The sequence below is a fragment of the Mobula hypostoma genome, chromosome 13 (genome assembly GCF_963921235.1).
Source record: "Mobula hypostoma chromosome 13, sMobHyp1.1, whole genome shotgun sequence".
Classification (NCBI taxonomy): Eukaryota; Metazoa; Chordata; class Chondrichthyes; order Myliobatiformes; family Myliobatidae; genus Mobula; species Mobula hypostoma.
This window is the reverse complement of record NC_086109.1, coordinates 90,761,957-90,784,238: the sequence shown is the minus strand read 5'-3', so window position 1 is coordinate 90,784,238 and position 22,282 is coordinate 90,761,957. Positions and strand designations below refer to the sequence as shown.

Below are 22,282 nucleotides of genomic sequence, written 5' to 3'. Positions count from 1 at the left end.
GGTATAATTTCTCAGGTTTCATACAATATATTTAATTACTGTAAGTAGAAACTTATTTTTATTTCGACTCAGCCACATTGTGTTTTGGTAACTAGAGATTTTTTTGTGGTTAATTAGTATGATTTTTATTGAGTGAGTGGCCACTATATTTACTCAATGAATTGCTCCCAGTTTGTGGGAAAAACCACATTTAACCCAAGGTGGGATTTTTTTTGTCCCAAAATGCTTTTTGTACGATTATTAAATTAAATGCCTCAAATTGCTGCCATCATTGTTGAAATGCAAGAAGCTCAGAACTCTTCCGTCCTATAGTTAAAACAGTATACAAAGTCCAGGTCTGTAGGAAGATACATTCTGCTGTTGCAGAGCTGGCACATTTTACTTTTGAAATTAATACTGTACAAAAAATTAAGTATTTTTACCAAACTCTTAGAGTGTACAATATTTTACACCTGTCTGAGATACTGGGTTACCATTGGAAAAAAAAAGGAATGCTACATTGTGGGCTGAATGGCCTGTTCCTATGCTGCAATTTTCCATGTTCTATGTTCTGTGTACGATAGCCTGGCAGTTAGCGTAATGCTATTACAGTGCCAATGACTCAAGTTTAACTCCGCTGCTGTCTGTTAGGAGTTCTACATTCTCTCCATGATTGTGTGGTTTGTTTTGGTGCTCCTGTTTCTTCCCACATTCTACAGACAATTGGGTTAGGGTTAGTAAGTTGTGGGCATGCTATGTTGGCACTGGAAGCATGGCAACACTTGAAGGCTCTCCCCAGCATATTCTCGGATTGTGTTGGTGATTGATGCAAACGACTCATTTCACTGTATATTTGACAAGTGAGGCTAATAAAGCTAGATGGTGAGTGTGAGTTGAGTAGATCTGATGAATTGCCATCAATTACGTCACATCGTCAGAAACATTGACAAATTAAGGAACACTCACAGATAATACCAAAAACATGGTAGGAATTTGAAATAAAAACAACAACAAGGTAGCAGTTTCTAATATTCAAAGCCTCTGATAAAGGAAGAAAAGTTCCAATGCATTTTGGATGCCCAAGTAAGCGAATGAAGGTAGATGAGTCTGGGAATATGTGAGTGGATGCTTAGTTCCAGAGGTAGGCTTTAAGTACTGTCCTCAAACATGAAAGGGGAAAAAGGAAAAGTGGCAAGGTGGCAGGAGTCGGGGCAATGAGATTAATGAATTTAGAGAAGAATTTCCAGCACAAATCATGGCCAATGATTGGGCTTGTAGAAGTGTAGGAGATGGGTAGCAGAGAATTGGATGAATTTGAATGCATTGATGTTTATATTTAGAAAGCCATATAAAGAAGAAAAAAATATATCATTCTTTTGTGGAATATTAATCTCAAATATCTAGAGGTTTGCCATTCAAGTAACTATGAGCAGTGATCAACTTTTCAATCTGAATTGCAAATGTTAGGCCAGAACTATCAGTCAGTAGCAAGTGGTCTGCACTCACTGCGAGCACAAGAGAAGAAGTGTGAACCTGCAGCTTCTGGATCCCTCAATGTCATATTAATGTCCAGTGCTAAATGCCAAGGTGTTGAACAGGGGCAGAGCTGAGTGCAACTAATGCCATCGTATGAGTGGACCAGAGACAGCTTTCCCCAAGAAATGGATGAAAAAAAACCTGACAGACAATCTTAACATTACCCCAAGGTCTGTCTATAATATCTGTCAAATGCTTCCAAATGACCCTGACATTTTGAAAGATTTAAATATTAATAATCAACTAACGGACTATAAATGATAAATATAATTAATACTTTAAAGTGAAAAAACACACATAAAAGTAATTAAAGCAATTAACTAAACATTTTATTTAAAAATGAACTAACTGTTATATATCTTTCTCCTTGAGAAATATCTCTTCTCCATTGAACTGAATAAACTTGCTGTTTCTACAATAGATCTGCAGTATCCATTCTCCAGTGTAACTTACTGGCTATTTGCAGCAAGCTTCCAAGTCAGAGCATGGTTGGGAAAACACTGTCTAAAGAGACCAGTAAGCTTGAGACTTTAGCATTTACAGTGGTATCTCCACTGACAGGGGTGAATGCCAGAACATTGACGTAGAATTGCTGGCTTTCCTAGGATTTTGTGGAAGTTATCTATTTAGGTGATTAGTTAAAATGCTTAAAGTGAGACAGAAGCTGGTTTTGCTGCTTCTTTACTAGAAATCCTTCATGTGATAGTACGAAGAGGAGCGAAGGTGTGGGAATAAAACAGAAAGGGGAAAACTAAACTTTATTTCTGTATGCTTTTTTTAAACTATATGAAAAAATGCCATAGAAGTTATTTCTTAACTCTCTTACCAAGTTGACAATTGAAGTCTTTGACATTAACACTTCAGCAGCACCTGTCTCTAGTTTCTATGTGACTGGCATTGAATGCTACAGACTTTGACAGCACTGACATACACTTTGAAGGATGGCTGCATTCCTACTTGTTTGTAATGAAGACCAAAGCCACTCTCAGCTAAATTAAATTGTTTCAGTTTTGAGGCAGAATGGCATGATTTTATACCGAATTCTCATTTTTTGCCTTTGTACTGCCCTCAGGGTTTAAGTGGTGCCAGTCAGCTTTCTTCCTCTTCTCCCCCAACCCCCGGCCCAACTATTTAGGTTCCTCACACTGACCCACCTCAGCCATGTTATATCATTCAGTTTTGACATCTTTTATCAAACATTAATGAAATGACCCAGGCAAACAAATTGTCATTAAACTTTCCATCACTTTGTCCCTTGGTATTGTCTTTTATAAATTGAACAGCAAATGTTGTATTGATCTTTCCCCACTTGCTGTTGAACTTGAAATGACCTGGATGCATGTTGTTTATGGCCTTGAGTTACTTTTCCTTGACATTTCTATACGCTTGCCTGACATTACTAGTTTTTTTTCCACCTTTCCTTCCTTTAGATGAATGAACAGGACATTCAGTATCGAGATATCCTCGGTCATGGCAATGGAGGGACAGTGTACAAGTGAGTATCTGCCTCTACCTATTACCACAGAATGCATTGAGAAATGTTGGTAAAGGGTTTTTTAATGTCCTCCCAGCATCCATCATATGGTTTTGGCTGAAGGCATGCATATCATATTGATTTGATGTTGAAGAATGAAAGCGATTCTGTGGGTGCCTTTCTGTGTACACTTTACACTTAGTCATTTCCATTACAGCTATGATGTATTATCAGTGTTCAGCAAACATGACAAGGTGACACAGGTCGATGAACAGAAATTTCAACTCCTGTTTCCACCTGAATCAACTATTATTGAAATAGTTTATTGAGATTGAGGTATTGATCACTGTTTGCACTAACCTTGGCTTAAAGGGAGACTGTCTACTCTGGTTTGCACTTGTATATAAAAAAAACAACCCATTTATTTTTACAACCACTTAAATTTTATTGCGCTGGTTTGAATTACTTTGTTGTTTCTCTTTAATTTCAAACCGATCACACTCCTCAAGTACCCGGATATCAGTCTACAAGCTCCAAACATTAATTGACAAAGGATTTTAAAATAAATGTTGGGGTTGTGTATGGTAAGAGTGGTTAGGGCTTACCAAGCAGTCAAAGCTTGCATACTGTTAGTGAGTACGGCTTCCAGACTAACCGAAAACTGAGGTTCTTGTCTCAACACTTCTATGTAATCGCCCTCCCAGATGCCCATTATGCTGCGCAAATAGCTTTTCACTCAATTGAGTACAGTTACAATCAGTCCACACAGCAATCTATCTTGTATATGGTAGTGAGTAAAATTTCATTGCATCAACCATGCTCCTTTTGTTTTGTGTAGGTAATAGGTTAGGTGTGTAATATTTTCAGTTTCTCTGACTCGTTTTAGCTTATTAGAGCAAATAACAAAGGATGTGATGAGGAGTAAAGAACAAACACTTGAATTTTCTACTTGCTATCTTCCTTATCAAATACTTTCTGCAATTGAGTATCACCAGTACGTGGGCAGTTTTAATCACTTTCTTGCTTTGAATGTAAATGACACACTTGACTATATGTTCATGCCAGACACTAGTAGTTGTTGTGCAAATGTATTCATGTTGCAGTTGAAAGGCTTTTATATGTAAATGGTTGCATAATACAGTCGGGTTTTTTAATGACTATATTTTCTCTAATATCCACCAATATCTTTCCTTGTGAAAATAAACAAGGGAAGCGAATGACGCACAATGAGCTGGCACAGTAATGGTCTTAAAACACAGCAGGCTTGCTGTTTATGCCCTTTATCATAGCACTTCGCAGTGGAGCAGCAGTATTGAGCAAAAACAAGGCAGTTTCATATTGAAAGGAGCAACAAATCGTTTGTGTCCTTCCTGGTGGTTAAGTAGAGAGACACTGCCAAAGTCCTCAAAGTGTAAGCCCAGTGAAAATGAAGGATTTTCAAAATATAATGCAGAAAACATTTAAATATGCATTGCTTAATTTTTATTGATATTGGATTTATAATGAGATATAAACAAGAAATGATTTGAAATTAATCTGGCAGTAATAGTCATAGCTTATTGTATGTCCCGGAATTTCACTACACTTAAAAGAACAAGAGACATGAAATCAGCAGCTTTGGTGCAGTAATGAGTAACAGTCCAAATGTTTATCTTCTGTTCATCCATATCACTCCCAGGTTTTTTCCCCTCCTTTCTCAGTGTGCTAACACTCTATTTGTAAATGTGTTTTCTTGTAAGGTTTTGGCTGTCTCTCTCCATTAAATGAGCAATGGATATAAAGCGTATGTAATGTACATACTATATATGATATGAACAGAGTTGTGTAGAGAGTGATCCCTGCTGAAAATGCTTAGGTGGTGTGAGGCATGTGCCTGGTGCGATCCCATTGGAGATGGCAGAAGCTGTAATCGCCAACAACACATCATACTCTGCAACTTCTGCCATCTCAACGGGATTCCACCACCCAGCCTATCTTTCTCTCACACCCTCTCTCCACTTTCCACAGGAATCACTCTTTCTGTGACTTGCTTGTCTGCTTGTTCTTCCCCACCAATCTCCCTGTAACTGTGCTAAATGCTACATCTACCCCCCCCACCACCATAAATTAAACTTAAATTATATATATTTAGAACAAAAAGAACACAATGTCCATGTTAGTGTGAAGTGTTGCTAAGCTGTAGTGATTAGGGGTTTCCAATCACAAACGAGAAAATCTGCAGATACAGGAAATACAAGCAACACACACAAAATGCTGGAGGAACTCGGCAGGCCAGGGAGCATCTATGGAAAGGAGTATTGTTGATGTTTCAGGCTGAGACCCTTCATCAGGACTGGAGAAAAAAAGATAAGGAGTCAGAGTAAGGGGACGGGGGCGGGGTGGGGGGGGAGGAGAGGAAGAAACACAAGGTGATAGGTGAAACTAAGAATGGGTGGTGAGACCTGACATAGACTGGGAGACAGCTTCGCTGAGCACCTATGCTCCATCCGGCAGAAAAAGCAGAATCTCCCAGTGGCTACCCATTTTAATTCCACTTCCCATTCCCATTCCAACATATCAGCCCATGGTCTCCTCTAATGTCACAATGAAGCCACACTCAAGTTGGAGGAGCAACATCTTATATTCCGTACGGGTAGCCTCCAGCCTGATGGCATGAACATCAATTTCTCGAAATTCCAATAATAACCCCCCCACTCCTTCACCATTCCTCCATTCCCTTTTTCCTCTCTCACCTTATCTCCTTACCTGCCCATCAGCTCCCTCTGGTGTTCCTCCCCCTTTTCTTTCTTCCATGGCCTTCTCTCCTGTCCTATCAGATTCCCCCTTCTCCAGCCCTGTAAATCTTTCACCAATCAACTTTCCAGCTCTTTACTTCACCCCATCCCCCCTCCCAGTTTCACCTATCACCTTCTGTTTCTTTCGCCCCCTCCCCCCATCTTCTTACTCTGACTCATCTTTTTTTCTCCAGTCCTGATGAAGGGTCTTGGACTGAAACGTCGACTTACTCTTTTCCATAGATGCTGCCTGGCCTGCTGAGTTCCTCTAGCATTTTGTGTATGGTGATGATGGTTTTACTGGTTCGTTCAAGAACTAAATGGTTGAAGAGAAGTATCTGTCCTTGAACCAGGCATTGTAGAACTAAAGGCTTCTATACCTCCTTCCCAGTGGTAACTGTGAGAAGATGGCATGGTCTGGCTACTGGGATTTTTGATGATAGATATTGCCTTCTTGAGGCCGTGCCTCCTGTTGGTATTACTGATGGGGGTAAGTTTGTGACAATGATATATTGGACAGAGTCCCCTACTCTCTGCAGCTTCTTACATTCCTGTGATTTGAATTGCTGTACCAGACTATGATGCATCCAGTCAGGATACTTTGAACAGTAGATCTGTATAAGTTCTGGAGAATTTGTACCATCATTCAATAATGAATTCTATTTTACAGCTGCAGTGTTTAAAAACTGGACAAATCACAATTCATAAAGTTTTGGTTTCTTCTTCTTTTGTCCATTATATCACTGGCACTTAGGACTGCAATGAGATCCTCCATCTTTGGCAGCATTTACGGCTTCTTTCATAGTGTCAGTAGCTTCCACTTGGTTTACTGTCAGTCTTGCAAGACCCAGGCAGAGACTCAGGGATACCATCCCACACAGATGTTCAATAGTTTAATAGTTCCATTTAGTATCAGAGAAGATATACAATATAGAACCTGAAATTCTTCTTCTTCGCAGACATCTACAAAAACGGAAGAGTGGTCCAAAGGATGAGTGACAGTAAAAACGTTAGAACCCCAAATCGCCCCCTACGCCCCCCTTCCATGCACAAGCAGCAGTGAAGCAGTGACCCTCCCCCTCCCAACTTACTTCAGCAAAAAAAAGCATCAGCACCCTCAACCCACCAAGCAAGCAATAGCAAAGCCCCCAAGAAGAACCATGATCTGCAGTACAATAAAAACGAATTGTTCACCTGACAATTTGACATACTATGAGCGTTCTCTCTCCCCCCAATAAAGTGACTAACAAAGACAAACAGCTTGTTGATTTGAGGTGTTAAAGTCTACCACGTCGCTTTTTTTTCCCTGAGTTCCCAACTCGAGAATTGGCAGCAAGTTCTCTCCCACCAATGCTAAAAAGAGAGCGCATGATTCACCGGGTACAGAGCCAACGATAGCTGATTCACTGTTTCTCCCATGACGCTTCATTCAGCGGCACCGGCATAGAATTATTTTGTCCTCGAGGCCACAAAGCCTTGGAAACCCGAAGGCACGCTTGTATCCCTGTCCATGTATTTGGGATATCGAAAAATGGCCAGTTGATGATCCCTGAGAGCAGGTCCCACTACTGCAAAGAACTGAAACTCTACGTCCAAGTCATCGATAGAACTCCATCCTCCTTGGCAAGGAAAAACAGAGACATTAAAGGTTGAAATTAAGTTGTTTTTTCAGACGAGCTGGAAGGAGTTGCTGTCGAGCACCATCAATGTAGAAGGATTTTTCAGTGCTGTTTCCGTGCGTTTTGTTTGACCAGTCAAGTTTGTTATTCCTGAGCTGAAGTGCCATGCCTGGAAGATTGGTGGACCACTCTTAGTCTAGCCTCCACCCTTTGACCTATTTAGCATGGGTGACCCTACCTAGAGCCAAAGCATAGGTAAGGTCTCCAGCCTGCAGAGCTCTCTGGGTCATGAGACATGCAGGCCTCCAAACCATGACAAGGTCGTGGTCCTCTTGGAGGAGTTTTGGGTTATTAACTTGCAAATATTATATATAATTTTCCATATGCTAAGGAGTTATCTTTTTCCAAACCAATTGCCTCATTATTCTAACCTGAGCACAAAGTAAACACGTTTATTTTCCCATGTTTTAGTTCATTTCAAATTGAAGTGAAGTGAGCTTTAAATAGCTTGATCTGTGACAATAATTGCATGTATACTTTTTTTGCTGATGACAGTTAGAAACTTTGTTCTGCATGTACCATAATGGAGAACCTGCTCACTGAGAAATGTCTGGTGACGATTTCTGCCTCTGTGAGATTAAAATAATATTTCAAAATGAATTAACTGATTTTTTTTTGTAGTAAAATAATTGTTAAAGCTTTGGCTTGGAAATTGAGAAGCTTTTGGTTTTCTCCCCTACACTGAAACACAAGTGCAATATAAAAGCAAGGACTGAGGCTTTATAGACACTGGTAAGACCACATTTGGAGTATTGTGAGCAGCTTTGGGCCCCTTGTCTAAGAAGGTGTGTGTTGGCATTGGAGATGGTGTAGAGGAATTTCGCAAGAGTGATCCTGGGAATGAAATGGTTGATGTGAGGAGCTTTGGATGGCTCTAGGACAGTAATTGTGAGAGTTTTAGAAGAATGAGGGGGATCTCATTGAAAGCTACTGAATGTTGAAATGCCTAGAGAGAGTGGATGTGGAGAGGATGTTTCTAATAGTGGGGGAGTCAAATGACAGAGGGCACAGTCTCAGAGTAGAAGGATGTCCTTTTAGAACAGAGATGAGGAGGAATTTCTTTAGCCAGAGGGTGGTGAATGTGTGGAATTCATTGCCACAGATGGCTGTGGAGGCCAAGTTTTTGTGTATAGAGGTTGATAGGTTCTTGATTAGTCAGGGTGTCAAAAGCTATGGGCTTTATTTTGCTCCTATGTCTTACGGTTTTACTACCAGATAAAACCTTAAGGCTGATGGAAATTTGACTGGGTACCTGAGGTCACAAAACACTTTCCATATCTGACATGATTTCCACATCAGACATGCACTAAATAACATTGTTAGTAACAAAATAATTGGCCTTGTTCAGAGGTGCATCTGTTGATAGACTCTGCCAGAACAACAAGGTTTTAATAATACCAGTCTGGGCTGGGATTGCATTCGGGTGAATCCCATTATTGAGTTTCTCTCCATTGGGCTTCCCCTCCACCTTTAATGCAAATACCATCAGACCATAAGATAACAGAGCAGAACTAGGCCATTTGGCCCATTGAGTCTGCTCTGCTATTTCATCATGACTGATCTAATTTTCCTCTCAGTCTCAGTCTCCTGCCTCTTCCCTGTATCCCTTCATACCCTGACCAGTGAAGAATCTGTCAACCTCCGCCTTAAATATACATAGAAGACATGGCCTCCATTGCTGCCTATGGCAATGAATTTCACAGATTCACCACACTCTGGCTAAAGAAATTCCTTTTCATCTCCATTCTAAAAGGACACCCCTCTATTCTGAAGCTGTGTTCTCTGGTCTTAGACTCTTCCCCCCCACCCCCATAGGAAACATTCTCTCCACATCCACACTATCAAGGCCTTTCACCATTCGATAGGTTTCAATGAGGCACCCCTCATTCTTCTGAATTCTAATGAATACAGGCCTAGAGCTATCAAATGCTTTTCATATATCAAGCCATCAACCCTGGAATCATTTTTGTGGACCTCCTTTGAACCCTCTGCAGGTTCAGCACATCCTTTCTAAGATAAGGGGCCCAAAACTGCTCACAATACTCCCAAGTGAGGCCTCACATTGCTTTGTGAAGTTTCAACATTACATCCTTGCTTTTATATTCTAGTCCTCTCGAAATGAATGCTAACATTGCATTTGCCTTCTGCAGCACAGACTCAACCTGCAAATTAACCTTCGGGGAATCCTGCACAAGGACTCAAGTCCTTTGACGCCTCAGTTTCTTGTATTTTCTGTCCATTTAGAAAATTGTGAACCCTGTCATTTCTTCTACCAAAGTGCATGACCATACACTTCCCAACACTGTATTCCATCTGCCATTTCTTTGCCCATTCTCCAAATCTGTCTAAGTCTTTATGTACCCTCTCTACTTCCTCAAAACTACCTGCCCCTCCACCTATCTTCATATTGTCTGCAAACTTTGCAAGAAAGCCATCAATTCAATCATCCAAATCATTGATATATAACTTAGAAAGCATCGGTCCCAACACAGATCCCAGTGAAACACCACTAGTCACCGGCAGCCAACCAGAAAAGGCTCCCTTTATTCCCACTCTTTGCCTTCTGCCGATCAGCCACTGCTTTATCCCATGCAAGATTCTTTCTTGTAATACCACGGGCTCGTAGCTAATTAAGCAGCCTCATGTGTAGCACCTTGCCCAAGTCCTTCTGAAAATCCAAGTACACAACATCAACCGATTCTCCTTTGTCTATCCTGCTTGTTATTTCTTCAAAGAATTCCAACAGATTTGTTAGACAAGGTTTTCCCTTGAGGAAGCCATGCTGACTATGGCCTATTTTATCATGTACCTCAAAATACCCTGAGACCTCATCCTTAGTAATCGACTCCAATACCTTCCAAGCACTGAGGTCAGGCTAGCTGACTTATAGTTTCCTTTCTTCTGCCCCTCTCCCTTCTTGATGATTGGAATGACATTTGCAACTTTCCTGTCTTCGAGGACCTAGTGATTATTGAAAGTTCATTACTAATGCCTCCACGATCTCTTCAGCCACCTCTTTCAGAACCCTGGGGTGTACACCATCTGGTCGAGACTTATCTACCTTCAGTTTTCAGTTTCCCAGAACCTTCTCTCTACTTATGGTAACTTCATAATGACCCCTACACCTGAAACTTCGACAGTAAAGACTGGCTCAAAATACTTACTCAGTTTGTCTACCATTTCGTTGTTCCTCACTACTACCTCTCCAGTATTGTTTTCCTGCAGTTTGATACCCACTCTCACCTCCCTTTAACACTTCATGTATTTGAAGAAACTTCTGGCATCCTCTTTAATATTATTGCCTAGCTTACTTTTATATTCCCTCTTTACCTTCTTAATGACTTTTTAATTGCCTTCTGTTGGTTTTTAAAAGCTTCCCAATCCTCTATCTTCCCACTAATTTTTGCTCTATTATATGCCCTCTATTTGACTTTTATGTTGGCTTTGACTTCTCTTGTTAGCATGATTGTGTCAACTTTCCTTTAGAATACTTTCCCCTCTTTAGCATTTATATATCCTGTGCCTTCCGAATTGCTTCCAAAACTTCCAGCCATTGCTCCTCTGCCGTCATCCCTGCTAGTGTTCTCTTCCAATCAATTCTGGCCAACTCCTCTCTTATGCCTCTAATTCCCTTTACTCCAGTGTAATACTGATACATCTGACTTTAGCTGCTCCTTCTGAAAATTCAGGATGAATTCAATCATATTATTATCACTTGTCCTTAAGGGTTCTTTTACCTTAAACTCTAATCAATTCTGGGTTCATTGCATCTTGCTTGCTGACAACTGAAGTTGGAAGATTGTTGATTAGTCTATATCCTTGATCCACTAACAAGCAGTTCACCACATATATATTGTTTCTACTGATTGATAGGAACTTTTCCAACTCTGAATTGTATGAAGTGTGTCTATGGGGTTTAAATTATCAGATCATCAGGCATGAACCACAGGGTACTACAAAGATGATTTTATTCTGGCTTCTGCCCCTTTCCTTTCCAGACCTGATGAAGGGCCCAGCTCAAAATGGACTGCTTACTCCCCTCTATAACACTGCCATATTTGCTGAGTTCCTCCAGCATTTTGTGTTCACTCAAGATTTCCAGAAACTGCAAAATCTCTTCTGTTTTTGTTTTAAAAGTACTTACCTCTAATGCTCTTATGCTAGTATGCAAGAATTGTTCTTTTTTATATATTTATCATGTAATCAAACACTAGCTTTTTTTTCATGAACCTCTTCTGCACTGCCTCCAAAACCAGCTCATCTTTCCTCAAGCAACACACATAAAAAATGCTGGGGAACGCAGCAGGCCAGGCAGCATCTATAGGAAGAGGTAGAGTTGACGTTTCGGACCAAGACCCTTTGTAATCCTGATGAAGGGTCGCGGCCCAAAACGTCGACTATACCTCTTCCTATAGATGCTGCCTGGCCTGCTGCGTTCACCAGCATTTTTTATGTGTGTTGCTTGAATTTCAAGCATCTACAGATTTCCTCGTGTTTGCGTCATCTTTCCTCAAGTAAGGAGATCAGAACTGCACATAGTACTGCAGTTGCAGCCTCACCAATACCTTGTATGGTTGCAGCATAACCTCTCTGCTGTTAAATTCAGCATAACATCATGGGCTGTTGGGGATGTTCTACTAGTTTCAGTTGGCAGTGGAGGAGGTCATAGACATAGGTCGGAAAGGCAGTGTGAATTATGAAATGGCATACAACAAGAGTGGCAGACGGAGTGCAGGTGCTCTGCGAAGCAATCAGCTTTTGGTTTCTCCGCTGAGTAGTGCACGTAATGGATCAGATTAGAAGAGTGATTGTTTGGGCACCTTGATGGTAGTAGAGAAGAAGTGAATGAGCGGACATTGCATCTCCTCCTGTTGTGTGGGAAAGTGTTACAGGATGGGGACTGATGAGTTCAGAGTCAAAGTTCAAAGTGAATTTATTAGCAAAGTACCTATATGTCACTATATACTACACAGAGATTAATTTTCTTGCAGGCATTCACAGTGGAACGAAGAAATATAATAGAATCAATGAAAAACTACACAAAGACTGACAAACAACCAAGGTGCAAAAAAAGGGCAAACTGCACAAATACCAAGAAAATAAACATTAAGAACTTGAGTTGTAGAGTCCTTGAAAGTGCTAGGTTTTAGAGACCTAGGTTGTGTTCAGAGATCATTGTTGTAGTGAGTGAAGTTGTCTACACTGGTTCAGGAGCCTGATGGCTGAAGGGTAATAACTATTCCTGAACCTGGTTGTGTGGGATGTAAGATTCCTGTACTTCCTTCCCAATGGCAGCAGTGAGAAGAGAGCATGGCGAAGGTGCTTGATAGTGGATGCTGCTTTCTTGTGGATATGTTTAATGGTGACCGAAGAACAGACACGGGAGTCTCAAAGTGAGCAGCGGGGAGGTGGGGGTGGAATATGACAGGCAGCAGGATCACGTTGGAGCTGGCAGAAATTTCCAAAGATGCTATTTAATTGGCTGAGTCCTTCTGATGTTTTTCTCTTTGTTTCAAATTCCAGCATTTCCATTTCTGTTTGTATGATAATTCCGGAACAGAATTTAAGAGTACAATAAATTTTAAACTTCAAGTTTTGAGGCAGTTTAATTCAAATGAAGGTTATGACCATGTTAGGGCTGATTTATATTTATTTTCAATTTTCGAGGCACATATTCCATCTGTTTATCTATCTAGCTGTTAATGGAACTATTTTAGCAACACTGTAATCAGTTGTGAAGCTTTCAAGTGACGAGTTTAAACAAAACCTTTCCATCCAGATATAGAATGTGTTTATATTTAGATGTAGACAGATTCAGTGTAAGCTGTGTGGACAGCATTGAGAGCCAGCTTGATAAAACTGTTCAATTAAGGCAAAAGCATTTACATGGTGTAATTTACCTAAATTGCCAGTGGGCCTCTTACACACTAGCAGTGTTAGAATTGATTTAAGCAATTGATTTTAGCTGAAGCTGATAAATTTCTGCTTGTTAGTTACAGTAATTTTGCAGAAGACTTTGTAAAGCAGTATTGAAGTGTGTATTTAGCTGATGTTTAAAAGAAATGTTATTTACAGTGGGTTTTTACTGTTTGTTTAGATGTTTGGGCAGTTTGCCAGGCTATTGAAGCTTAAAATTTTTCTTCTTTAAATATTTAAACAACAAATTATCCAATTTTCCCATTTGCACTAAAGACAAACTCCCTATGTAAATAAATAGACAGATAAATTAATTCTTCTGGTTAAGGGAAATAGCTTCCAGGCCCAGAACTGAAGCATTGTTGAAATGTGATTTAAAAATATATATTTTCAAGTTTACATCATCTGTTTTTATTTAACATTGTTATATTATCTAAATTCACACCAAAGTGCATGACTGAGAGGGTGCTAAATTGTTAGAAGTGCTTTCTTTAAATTACATTTTAAACCAAAGGTCATTCACTCTGATAGATAGGTGGCAGGTGCAAGTTCCTGATTGATATTACTCATTCAGGTAACACCTTAAAAACACATTTATTGGTCATTTGTCACATTGGTTTATTGGAATCTGATCTGCAAGTTGTACTTTTGGTTTGCATGTACAAACGAGTGAAACCTGATGAGGCTCTACATAAATGGAATTCAGTCTCTAGATACTTTTACACTAAATGAGACTCATTCTAGTGACCGTCTGAGTCTTTCCAGCATTGTCTGTGTTTTTATCCATACATGGAGCGCTGCCACAAGAAAGCAGCATCCATCAACAAGGACCCCCACCATTACAAATCACGCTCTCTTCGTGCTTTTACCATCAGGCAGGAAGTACAAAAGCCTTAGATCCTCTATACCACCAGGTTTAGCAACAATTATTGCTACCAGCCTGGGTAACCTTACTCACCACAACTCGGCATGAAGATCCACTATCTTACAACTTATGTTCTCAGTATTAGTTTTTTATTTGCAGAATTTGTCTTCTTTTGCACATTGGTTGTTTGTCAGGTTTTGTTTATGTATAGTTTTTCATAAATTCTATTGTATTTCTTTATTTTCCTGTAAATGCCTGCAAGAAAATGAATCTCAAGGTAGTATATGATGACATTTTGAGAATAAATTTTACTTTGACTTTGATGTTTGTAGTTTCTTATAGTGAATTGTGTGGAGCAATTCGAATTCAAATGTTAAACTGCTGTGCCTAGATACAGCTACCTTTTTTTCAGTTGGTTTCAAAGGTTTCAAAGATATATTTAATGTTAGAGAAATGTATACAATATACATCCTGAAATTCTTTTTCTTTGCAACCATCCACAAAAACAGAGGAGTGCCCCAAAGAATGAATGACAGTTCAAAGTTAGATCCCCAAAGCCCCCTCAGCTCCCCCCCCATGCTTAAGCAGCAACAAAGCAATGATCCTCCCTCCCCCACCGGCAAAAAATACATCAACGCCCCCCACCGAGCATTCAAGTGTGCAGCAAAGTATCAATAAAGACTTGCAGTACCCCAAAGACTACTCTTTCACCCAGTAATTCGAAATACCACAAGCTCTCTCTCTCCCTAAAAAGAGAAAAAGAGGTATCCCCATTTCGCAGTGAGAGGGGAGACATATCAAACAATTCGCTGATTTATGATGTTAAAAGTCTGTTGTGTCGCTTTTTCCAAGCTCTGAGCCCAAAAAAGCTTGGGTCTCTGGGCACACAGCCAGCATCATCTTGCTGCTTTCGATCTTCTGTGTACTCCCATGTCACATCAGTTTCCTGTGGAGGCACTGACCTTGAGTCCACCCACCTCCAGAGCCACAAAATCCCGGAACCCTGAAAGCATGCTAATCTTCTAGGCCGCGTCCTTGGCACATTGAATAGCGGCCAGTCGTGAGACCCCCGAGAGCGGGTTCCATTCCCGCAAAGGACCGAAGTCAGCATGTAACTCCAGGTCAGGGTCCTCAAGAGATCCCTGAAAGGGAAAAGTTGAGATATTAAAGATAGAAATAGAGCCGTTTCCAAAGATGCAAGCAAAAGAATCCTCCTAAGCTCCTCCCTTCTTCCCTGTTAGTGTTAATATTCCTCAGCTGTTTTATATTCAGATTGTGGAACAGGGCATAATCTGATATTAATGTTAGCGTTGTACAGTGTGAATATAACTTTTATGTCTGGTTAAGTTTATGTACATAGTTACTGAGCCAAGGGATGGCAGGGTTGCAAAGCAGTTTGTGTAATGCTAATACAGCCCAAGCTGTGGGGTTTGATTCCCACTGCTGTCTGTAAGGAGTTTGTAGGTTCTCCCCATGACCACGTGGGTTTTCTTTGGGTGCTCCATTTTCCTTCCACATTCCAAAGATGTCTGGATTCGGATTAGTAAATTGTGGGCATGCTATGTTAGCACTGGAAGTGTGATGATACTTGCGAGCTGCCCAGTGCAATCCTTGCTAGTTTGTTTTAATGCAAATGAGGCATTTCCCTAAATGTTATGATATATGTTTGACAAATAAAGTTAATTTTGAATCTTCAAAGCTAAGAAATATCCATATGATATTCAGTATTCCAGATTTTGCTGGGTATCTAAAATCAAATTCTGGATGCATACACAAGTCTTCTAGCTGTTGGTAGATGTTCTTATTTTTCACAACTGTATTTCAGTAAGAGTGAAACAGATCCCCACCATTCATTGTGGAAACTGTTCAAACAGCTCTGTCAAGTTAGATTTAATGCAGCTTCTTTCCCATTGATTTCAGATGGCAGATCAAGGCTGTAAAGACTGAAGATAGGATACATAGGTTTTTCAATTGTCTATTTAAATATTTTCTTTAACTTAATTTTTACTTAGTTTGGATCAACTAAGGATAGAATACTGTTAGATGTTTACATTTTTAGATTTTTTGGCAGGCTTCAATCATTGCGAGTTTGTGGGTGATGTAATACTAAGTTTAAAAAGAGTTGGGGCCCTCCAGAACTTTTTGGCAGGCTGCAATCATAACAATCTCTTTGGCAGTCAGCAGGGGCCAATAAAAAGAAGTGAGGTGTAAACAGAGTGGCCATTGTGGAGTGGGCCAGTGTTAGAGTAGCCAGGCTTTGGTTCATCAGGCTTAGGCAAGATGAGGCACAGGCTAGAACTTAAGTTTGAGAAGTAAGAGGAATAACAACTGTGGACAGGAGGGTAGTTAGGACAGTGGAATGTTCTTCCTGTAAGAAATGGGATTGCAGGGTACCTAACAACTTGATGGCAACATCTGCAGGAAGTGCACCCAACTCAGCTCCTGACTGACAAAGTCAAGAACCTGGAGGTGGAGCTTGATATACTCAGAACCATCTGGAATGCTGGAAACCTCATAGATGAGACTTTTTCTGAGGTGGTCACACCCAGAATGCACACTTAAGATAGTAGATGGGTGATCACCAGGAGAAGGAAGGGGTGTAACCAGTCAGTGCAAGGTTCCTCGTGGCCATTCTGCTCAGCCTCAAGTATACCCCTTTAGATAATGCTGGGATGCAGGTAGAACAGCAATGGCTTGAGTTTCTGAGAGCAATTTGGAAAGTACAGGAAAGATGTATCCCAAAGATGAAGGAGTATTCTAAAGGGAGAAAGACACAATGGAAGTCAAAGACTGCATAAAAGCCAAAGAGAGCGCATATAATATAGCAAAGATTAGTGGGAAGTTAGAGGATTGGGAAGCTTTTAAAAACGAACAGATGGCACTTAAAAATCCATGAGTAAAGATGAAATATGAAGGTAAGCCAGCCAATAACAAGAAAGAGGATACCAAAGTTTTTTCAAATATATACAGAGTAAATGAGAGATGAGAACCGATATTGGACTGCTTTAAAATGACGCTGGAAAGGTAGTAATGGGAGTCAAAGAAAAAGCGGACTAGCTTAATAAATAATTTTCTTCAGTCTTCACTGTGGAAGACACCAGCAGTATGCCAGATGTTCAAGAGTGTTGGGGCAGAAGTGAATGTAGTTGCTATAACTAAGGAGAAAGTGCTTGGGAAGCTGAAAAGTCTTAAGATAGATAAGTCTCCAGGACTAGATGGACTACACCCCGAGGTTCTGAAAGAAGTAGCTGAAGAGATTGTGGTGGCATTGGTAATGATCACTCAAGAATCACTAGATTCTGAAATGGTTCCGGAGGACTGGAAAATTGCAATGTCACTCCACTCTTTAAGAAGGGAGGGAAGCAGAAGGAAATAAATTACAGGCCAGTTAGCGTGACTTCTGTGATTGGGAAGATGTTGGAGTTAGTTATTAAAGATGACGTTTCGGGGTACTTGGAGGCACATGATAGCTTAGGGCAAAGTCAGCATGGTTGCCTTAAGGGGAAATCTTGCCTGACAAATCTGTTGGAATTCTTTAAGGAAATAACAGGCAGAATAGAAAAAGTAGAGTTGGTGCATGTTGTTTACTTGGATTTTCAGAAGGCCAAGCCCCGGCTGGTGGTGTAGTGGCATCAGCGTCGGACTTCGGGACGAAAGGTCCCCAGTTTGAATTCAGCCAGCTGGCTCCCCTGCACGCTTGCCCTCAGTGCTGGGTTACGAGCAGGTGATCTCTTTGGAAACCCACCCGGCAGAAGGCAATGGCAAACCGCTGCTGTAACTTGCCTCGTATGCGGTTCCCCACTACGTCAGAGAGGCGTGGAGGGAAATCGTCCGCTAACCGGAGAAACTCCGGATGCAACATACCTTTCCTTTCCTTTAGACAAGAAGCCGCATAAGAGGCTGCTTACCAACATAAGAGCAATGGTATTACGGGAAAGATACTAGAATGGGAAGAAGATTGGCTGAGTGGCAGGAGGCAAAGAGTGAGAAGAGAGGGGGTGAATTCTGGTTGGCTACCTATGACTAGTGGTCTTCCACAGGGGCCGGTGTTGTGACCACTTCTTTTCACATTATACGTCAATGCTGTGGTTAATGGAACTGATAACTTTGTGGCCAAGTTTAAGCACGATGCAAAGATAGGTGGAGGGGCAGGTAGTGTTAAGGAAGCAGTGAATCTGCAGAAAGACTTAGACAGCTTGGGAGAATTGACATAGATGTGGTAAATGGAATATAGTATAGGGAAGTGTGTGATCTTTCACTCTGGTAGAAGGAATAAAGGCATAGATTATTTTCTAGATGGGAAGAAAATTCAAAAGTCAGGGGCACAAAGAGACTCAGGAGTCCCTTTTCAGTAAGGTGGTGCCATTAAGTGGCGATTCTTTGTGTGCATTTCTAATGGGAATCATCAAATATTCCTGTTTTGAACCACTACTGCTGAAATCCACAGCCACAGCCGTGGCTACTTTGTAACTGGCATTGTTTTAAGATGTTTAAAAAAACTATTGATACTCAAAATCGTCGAACCTCAGAAGGCAGACTTAGGTCGTGAGTGCAGTTGTCGTTCAGAATACAGAAGCGAGAAAACTGTGCTGGTCTACAAGTATGATTGAAGTGCTAGTGCTTTAGACTTATGCTCCTGTCTATCCTGCTGGTGAATGTACAGTCTCTGGAAAATAAAATTGAAGACCTCAGAGCAAAATTATTGTACTGGAGGAACATCAGGGATTGCTGTGAGTTCTGCTTTATGGAAACATGGCTCACACCGGCAATTTCAGATGCAGAGTTGCAGCCCGATATCTTCACCATTCTCTGCAAAGTAATGACAACTCAGTCTTTTAAAGGCAAGGAAAGTAAATTATGCTTTATTATTACCTCATTGTAGTGTACAAATATGGTGGTTCTTTCTCAATACTGCTCATCCAACCTGGAACATCTGGCGATAAAATCTGCCAGTGGAGCTTTCTGCCATCATCCTGGTAGCAGTGCACATTTCACCTCAGGCTAATGTCAGGCAGGCACTGAGGAGCTGAGCAACATAATCAGCAGTCATAAAACAATGCATTCTGATGCCTTCCCTATCATTGTGGGGTATTTCAACCAGGCCAGCTTGAATAAGTCTCTGAACAACTACCACCAACGTATCACCTGTGGAACCAGAGGAGCCAACACAATTCTCCACTGTTATACCACCATGAAGAATACTTACTGCCATTCCACGACCTCACTCTGGAAAATCTGATCAGCTGGCTGTACTTGTACTCTCAGCGTATAGGCAGAGATGCAAGACTGCAGCACCAATAGTGAGGACCAAGGAGGCATAGTAGAGGGAGGCAGAGGAGCACTTACAGGACTGCTTTGAGTCAGTGGACTGGACAGTATTCAGGGATTCATCTTCGAGTCTGAATGAATACACCACAGTTGTCTTCGGTTTCATCAAGATCAGTGTGGATATGTGTGTGCCTTTGAGAACATACCAGACATACCCAAACCAAAAGCCATGGATGATCCAGGAGATAGTCTGCTAAGGGTAGACTGTTGCATTCAAGATGGGTGATCTAAAACTATACAAGAAATCCAGGTACAACCTATGGAAGGCTATCTTAAAGATGAAAAAATTCCAATTGAGGTTAGAGATGGAATCAGATGCACTTCAGCTCTGGCAGGGTTTGCAGGGCAATACTTCATACAAGGCATAATCTAACATCATGAATGTTTGTGATGCTGTACTCCCAAATGAGCTCAATCCCTTTTATGCACACTTTGAAAGGGAGAATCTGTGAATCTGTGCACCTCTGTGAATCCCTGCACAGGTGACTCTGTGATCTCTGTCTTGGAGGCTGATGTCAGAGTTTCTTTCTAGGAATCAGGCCCTGGTGGTGTACCTGATAGGGTCTGAAAACCTGTACCAACCAACTGGTGGGAGTGTTCAAGGATATCTTCAATCTCTCACTGTTGCAATTGGAGGTTCTCACCTGCTTCAGAAAGGCGGCAAACATATCAGTGCCTAAGAAGAGTAAGTTGAGCTGCCTCAACGACTGTCACCAAGTGGCACCCAAAGCAAGGACCTGGACCCAATGTAATTTGCATATTGCCAAAATAGGGCTACAGCAGATGCAATTTCACTGGTTCTTCACTCTGCCTTGGGTCACCTGGACAATAGTATTACCTATGTCAGGCAGCTGTTTATTGACTACAGCTCAATATTCAACACAATTATACCCTCAAATCTAATCATTAAGCTCCAGAACTTGGGCCTCTGTACCTCCTTCTGCGACTGGATCTTAGACTTCCTCACTGAGAGACCACAGTCTGTGCATTAGGAAATAGAATCTCCTCCCTGGCAGTCAACAGTGGTGCAGCTCAAGGATACATGCTTAGCCCACTGCTCTACTCTCTACACCCATGACTGTGTGTCTAGGTACAACTCAAACACCATTCATAAATTTACTAATGATATTACTATTGTTTGCAGAATTTCATATGGTGATGTGGAGGCATAACAGGAGCAAGATAGATCAGCTGGCTGAGTGGTGCCACAGCAACAACTTTGCACTCAATGTTAGTAAGACCAAGGAATTGATTGTGGACTTCAGGAAGATAAAGTCAACAGAACACACACCGTCCTCATTGAGGGATCAGAAGTGAAAAGGGTGAGCAGTTTCAAGTTCCTGGGTGTCATCATCTCTGAAGATCTATCCTGGGCCCAACATATTGATGCATTTATAAAGAAAGCATGACAGCGGCTGTATTTCATTAGGAGTTTGGTTTGAATTGGTCTGTCTCCATTTGCCTTCCTTTGCATGGACTGAACCTGTAAGTTAACCCTTAGGGAACCCTGCATGAATCAGAGTCAGAATCAGGTTCAATATCATATGTTGTGAAATTTGTTGATTTGCAGAAGTAATACATTGCTATGGTAGCATTCATTCGAGAGGACTAGAATATATGAGCAAGGATATAATGCTGGCACTTCGTAAGTCATTGGTCAGACTGCACTTTGAGTATTATGAGTTGTTTTGAGCCCCCTATCTAAGAAACACTGTGCTTGCATTGGAAGGGGTTTAGAGGAGGTTCACAAAGATGATTCTGGAAATGAATGGGTTAATGTAAGAGGAGTGTTAGATGTCTCTGGTCTGTACTTACTGGAGTTTAGAAGAATGAGGCGGGAATCTTATTGAAACCTATTGAATATTGAAAGGCCTAGATAGAGATGAGGTGGAGTGGATGTTTCCTATAGTGGATGAGTCTAGGACCAGAGGGCCTCAGCATGGAGGGACAACTGAGTTGAGAAGGAATTTCTTCAGCCATACGGTGGTGAAACTGTATTCATTGCCGTGGACAGCTGTGGAAGCCAAGTCATTGAGTATATTTAAAGCGGAGGTTGATAGGTTCTTGATTAGTCAAGCCATCAAAGTTATGGGTAGAAGACAGGAGAATGGGTATGGGAGAGAGAATAAATCGGCCATGTTGGAATGGTGGTGCAAACGTGATGGGCTGATTGGCCTAATTTTGCTGTGTCTCTTCTGGACTTATGATCCAAATTTCTTAAGTTTATATTGATGTTTCACTTGATTTAATTTTTTTGCTTGATTGTTTCATGCTTTTCAAGAGAGGGGAAAGATTTAATAGGAACCTCAGGGACAAATTTTTCACCCAGCGGGTGCTCAGTATATGGAATGAGCCAGAAAAAATGGTTGAGGTAGGTACATTAACAATATTTAAAAAGTACTTAGAAACATAGATAGAAAAAAAAGTTTTAGAGGGTTATGGGCCAAACATAGGCAAGTAGGAGTAGTTTAGGTGGGGATCTTGATCAGCATGGACCATTTAGGTGGAAGTGACTGTTTCTGTGCTGTGTGACTATAACTGACAAAATGAGGGAGAGTCACTTAAACAGTTGTTAGTGTTTTTCAGCTGTTTTTTGGACAGGAATTACTCTTCCCTTATCACCCTTACATAACAATGTGTAGGCAGTTAGTCGAAGGCAGCAACAAACCACTTGCTGGAGGAACTCAGCTGGTTGAGGAGTATCTATGGTTGGAAAGGAATTGTTTCACCT

At 41.0% G+C, this 22,282-nt stretch overlaps 1 protein-coding gene across 1 annotated transcript in view; it reads left to right on the top strand.

Annotated features, from left to right (window-relative positions):
- Positions 1-22,282, top strand: part of map2k5 (mitogen-activated protein kinase kinase 5) — a 327,453-nt gene that overhangs the window by 100,329 nt on the left and 204,842 nt on the right. Inside the window, exon 8 of the mRNA XM_063066162.1 lies at positions 2,946-3,010. Coding sequence (XP_062922232.1) covers positions 2,946-3,010 — 65 coding nt within the window. The remainder of the gene's footprint in view (positions 1-2,945; positions 3,011-22,282) is intronic.